This window comes from Merops nubicus, unplaced genomic scaffold (assembly GCF_000691845.1).
Source record: "Merops nubicus isolate BGI_N331 unplaced genomic scaffold, ASM69184v1 scaffold31145, whole genome shotgun sequence".
NCBI classification, from domain to species: domain Eukaryota; kingdom Metazoa; phylum Chordata; class Aves; order Coraciiformes; family Meropidae; genus Merops; species Merops nubicus.
Genome location: NW_008612140.1, coordinates 16,985 through 21,635, shown reverse-complemented (window position 1 = coordinate 21,635; position 4,651 = coordinate 16,985). Strand labels below are relative to the sequence as shown.

Below are 4,651 nucleotides of genomic sequence, written 5' to 3'. Positions count from 1 at the left end.
CCACGGACGCCAAAGGGGGGGAGCAGGAGAAGGGATGAGTCCCCCCCGACCCCAGACCACCCAGCCTAGTGCCCTTACGCCCTTCCTTTCCCGGCAGGCGCCAAGCCGGCGAACAAGATGAAGATGTCCATGGTGAACATGCCCGTGGCCATGAGGGTCCTGCCTGTCGCCGCCTCTGTAGACAGCGTGGTAAGAGATGCCCACTGCTCCCTGGCACCGGCTGCTGCCCCTGGGGCTCACTGCCAGCCCTCTTCCTCATGCTGCCCTTCTGCCTTTTCTCTTGAGGACATGGCTCCCCCCAGCAACAAAACGGAGGACCAAGTGAAGCACCTGCTGCTGGTGAGGTCCCTCGCTCCCCTGCCCACCCCGTAGCTGCCCCCTGTGCTGCAGGAGGGGATGGGACCCTCTGCTTCCAGCCTGCTGTCTCTTGGCTGGCTCTGGGCTCTCCTGGGAGAGCTGGTGGGAGCTCCTGACCTCCTGCAATGTCCATCTGGCTGATATAAGCAGAGCTTTACCCACACCCCAGCACCTTGGTTTTTTCACCATGGTGTTATCTCACCATGGTGATCACTCTGCAGCAAGCAGACCCCAAGAAGATGTTCCCAGAGCTGAAGGACAATCTGATGGACAACCTGAAGAGACTGAAGAACACCATGACTCATGGGGACTGGAAGGTCAGTGTTTGCTGCTGCCCTGCTCTTCCCCATCCAGGAGCACCCTGTTTTGGGGAGGGACTGGGGCGTCCTCAACAGGGACAGAGTTCTGCTTGAGCCAGGCTCCCACCCTGAGGAAGGTGGTGGTGCTTAAGACCTGCTTTGGCCCAAGCTGGAGCTTGTGGCATGGCTCCCCTGTGGTGCCACCCCCCCTGCCCCCCAGTTAACATGCTCATTGCCTTTGTCACAGGCCTTTGAATCCTGGATGCACAAGTGGCTGCTGTTCGAAATGGCCAAGAACCCCAAGCCAGACGAGCCCAAGGCAATCCCAGCAGTGAAAGGTACTGGGGGTGGGGGTGCTGAGCTGGGGAGGGTCAGGACTGGCCTTTTGGGAGCAACCATCTCCCATCAGGTGCCAGCATGGGCCAACCAAACCCTCCATCCCCTTGACTCTTTGTTCCATGCTTGGTGGCATTTAGGCCATCACAGAGCCAGGGCATTTTGGGTGAGCAGCTCTGGAAAGCCAAAGCACCGCCCCAAATCCTCAGTCCTTGGGTATCCCCAGAGCTTTAGAAAGGTCACAGGGGTGGGGCTTGGTCACCTTTTAAATTTAATTTAGCTGCTTCTTGGTGAAAAGCTCCTACCAAAGCTGTCTGGGGAGCTCACGGTGTCTCCCCTGTTTTTATTGCCCTAGTGCAAACTAAGTGCCAGGCCGAGGCCAATTTTGGGGGTGTCCATCCGGGTCGGTTCCGCCCGCAGTGTGATGAGAACGGCGACTACCTGCCCAAGCAGTGCCACCCCTCCACGGGCTACTGCTGGTGCTGCTACAAAAATGGCACCAGGATTGAGGGCACTGCCACTCGGGAAAAGCTGGACTGCCCCGGTAGGTCACTGGGGAGGGGATGGAGGAGAGGAAGGAGCAGCATGCATGGATGTTGCCCCTCGTTTTGTTGAGTTAGGGAGGAGGAGAGTTGCCAGGGACAGCAGCAGAGAACATCCTTGCCTCTCTTTGGTGTCAGCATGTTAAGGCTGGAGGGGACACTAAACCCCACAGGCCTCCTGGGGTAGCTGCAGCTAGAGCCAGGGCATGCAGTCAAGGTTTTCCCTGAGCCCCCCCTTGCCCCCAAACCCATGGGTGGGTGCAGGCTCTCCCCTGCTGCCTTCAGAGAGGTGGGAGTGATGGAGCAGCCCCACAGGTCCAGCACCCACATCCTGCCCTCCCTCTGCAGATACTGCTGCTGCTGCTGCCACTGCGGAGCCAGAGATGATCTTCTCTGGGGTGGACATGCTCAATCTGACACCAGAGAAAGGTGGGAGTCCAAGTGTGGTAGTGGGACTAAAAGGGGAAAGCCCTGGGGGCTGTACAGGTCCAGCAGTAAAGGACCTGTATACAGGTTCAGCACCAAAGTGCTGCTGGAGAGGTGGGAAGCAGTGGTGGAGACACAGCAAAGCAGCCTGGGCTTTGGGAGGCTCCGGAGCCCTCTCACTGACTCCCTCCTCTTTTCCCACAGCACCAGAGTAGAAGATGATGCCAGCAGATACCTGTCTGCTCTTCAGGAGCCCAGCTCCCACGTTTTGTGATTCTTTTTTATTTTTTTCTCTTTCATTTCTGCTCTCACGCTGCTTTCCCAAGGCAATTAACAGTAGGCACCCCTGCCCCTCGAGCCACCAACTGCCACCCTTCCCCTGCTGCAGGGCACCAGGCGGCGCTGAGCTGCCAGCAGGATCAGTGCTAGAGCCAGTGTCCCTCAGAGGGTGGGTAAAGCAGGCTGGAAAATGATTCAAGCTATTTCAGACCCATAAACCCCATTCCCTTTGGCTCATCAGCACCCCGCAGCCCCCGGCGCAGAGCTCACCCCTGCTGAAGAACCACTAACTCTTGCTTACACTGAGTGAACATTAAAAGCAGCAAAACATCCTCCACCAGCTTCTTCACTGACCCCGTGGGTTGAAGCCTTGTTAGATGATGAGAGTAGAGGTTTTTTTATCATGGAGTGCTCAGTTTTGTAGATGTTCCCTTTCAGCTTTTGCCTTTAGGCTGGAGAGCAGCTGCAGTAGTGGGTAAAATGGGCAGAGGGCTTCTCATTTTTCTGGATGTATCTCTTAGTTCCTTTATAAATGACCTCACAAGCACATGGTTCCAAATAAACTTCTGAATCAGAAAAGCCTTGTAAGCAACTCTAGCAAGGCAGCACTTGCAGTTTGCAGCTGCTGTAGGTTAAAAATAAATTAACTTCATGGAAAAAAAGGAAAGAAAAGTCTCAGACACTTGGACATCCGTGTGCCAATCTAGAACTGTAGATATTCCTTGTTCCATTCCTGGCCCCTCAGTCAATCTCCCCAGCACCCTGGGGTCCCCCTGCACCCCAGCAGGGCCCGGGAGGCTGAGCTCACCTTTAGGTGAGTCACAGCCTTGGGAGGGCAGAGCTCTGCCCTCCCTCTGGAGCCTGAAGCCAGACTGCCCAGCATGGGGAGGAGCACAAGGGGATCCCATCCCTTTTTTCCTCACCTCCTAAACCTCAGGGCTGGGAGTGAAGCGAGGGAACCAGGCACAAGCCCAGGAGAAGGGGCAGGGGGCTGGGTCCACAGGGGGTGGTGCACAACCCTGCTCTCAGCACCTGCCCCTACACAGCACTTCAGTATCAAAAAGGAAAAATACAAACGTTGGAACATGCAGTTCAAAGCTGAGAAGCGACAGCATCTGCTGGCCCTTGGGTTCCCCTGGGGCCGATGGGGTGCCTGTGATGCCAAGGAGATGCTGGGTGCCACTCTGCTACCTGCACTGTCCTCCAGACAGCCAAGCCCTGCCCTGCCCGTCACCTCCCATCCCTTGAAAGCAGCTGAAGCAAAATCTCACCGTTCTTTTTTAAATTTTATTTTGTATTCCATAAAAAAGACCCACAAAAAATTACGCCACCTTGGCTGAGAACAGCTGCTGGACACAGCTGTTCAGTGCAACTCCAGGGCCCCAAAATATCACTGCTGTCAGTGTGAGAGTAAAAAGTAAACCCAAGGGCTCTCTTCTGTAGTAGCAAAAGGACTGACACCACATATCACAGAAGGGGCAGGGGGGGGAACCCAACAACAAAACCAACAAAAAGGTAAAAGTTTCTTTTAAAAAATATAGCTCTGTGAGGAGAAAGAGAAGGAAATGGCTGGGTGTCAACTAGGAGGAAAGCAGTTTATACACGCTGGCTCCTCTCTGGTCAACCTGCCTCCTTCTGTTCAGCTCTTGTGCAACAGGCGAGCCATCGGAACGCCTCTGGGCCCCAGCAGGGCAGGAGGAGGCAGAAACTCACACTGCTCTGCTCTGAAAGTCACAGTTAAAAGAAGTTATAAATTACTATTTAGAAAAAAAGTTGGAATTCTCCTGATGAGCTTCCTTTTCCTTTCTTCTGTTTGATCTTCACCCATAAATCCTTAATCACAGGGATGCGGTACCTTTGGGGAGAGGAGTTAAAAGAGTTAGGGGTGGGGAGGAGGGTAACAGCCTTACAGCCGAGCAGGGCCAGGGCAGGGTCGTCTGGTCCACTTCTAGGTGGCCACACCAGCACCACCAAATCCACCTCCCTGCAGTCAGCAGGGACAGACAGACACTGCCAGAGGCCGCTTCTCTCTGCCCGTGACAGGACGGCAACGTCCGGGCTGGACATCCAGTTCTCAGCAGCTAGAGTTGAGGTCAGACACATCCAGAGGAGCCAGCACACGGCTGCGTGACTGTCCTTACTCCACTCCACTCCCTGGCCCTCTAACCTAAGGCCAGGCTGCCTCAGTGGGTGCTCAGAGGGCACACTGTCTTCCCAAGGCTTCCCAGGAGCACTGAACTTGGCCAAGGATACCGCCGCTCAGAGGTACCAACTGACAGTCCCCACAGGCCATGTACCTTCTCACAGTCCCTCAGGCTCAGCTGTTTTCTTCTTCTAGGAAGAGAAGGGTGAAAAATAAATCAGTATTATCTGTGCCACAGGCATGAAGGACCCAGCAAAGCCACAAGCCAC

General features: G+C 55.1%; 2 protein-coding genes across 2 annotated transcripts in view; one reads left to right on the top strand and one right to left on the bottom strand.

Annotated features, from left to right (window-relative positions):
• CD74 (CD74 molecule, major histocompatibility complex, class II invariant chain) overlaps positions 1-2,175 on the top strand; it is a gene marked incomplete at its 5' end in the record, with an annotated part of 2,653 nt that extends 478 nt beyond the window's left edge. Inside the window, 7 exons of the mRNA XM_008941465.1 lie at positions 98-189; positions 286-339; positions 579-674; positions 904-994; positions 1,348-1,536; positions 1,883-1,963; positions 2,165-2,175. Of these exons, the coding sequence (XP_008939713.1) occupies positions 98-189; positions 286-339; positions 579-674; positions 904-994; positions 1,348-1,536; positions 1,883-1,963; positions 2,165-2,175 (614 nt within the window). The remainder of the gene's footprint in view (positions 1-97; positions 190-285; positions 340-578; positions 675-903; positions 995-1,347; positions 1,537-1,882; positions 1,964-2,164) is intronic.
• Positions 2,176-4,540: 2,365 nt separating this feature from the next.
• TCOF1 (Treacher Collins-Franceschetti syndrome 1) overlaps positions 4,541-4,651 on the bottom strand; it is a gene marked incomplete at its 5' end in the record, with an annotated part of 16,937 nt that continues 16,826 nt past the window's right edge. The window contains one exon of the mRNA XM_008941464.1: positions 4,541-4,573. Within this exon, the coding sequence (XP_008939712.1) occupies positions 4,541-4,573 (33 nt within the window). The remainder of the gene's footprint in view (positions 4,574-4,651) is intronic.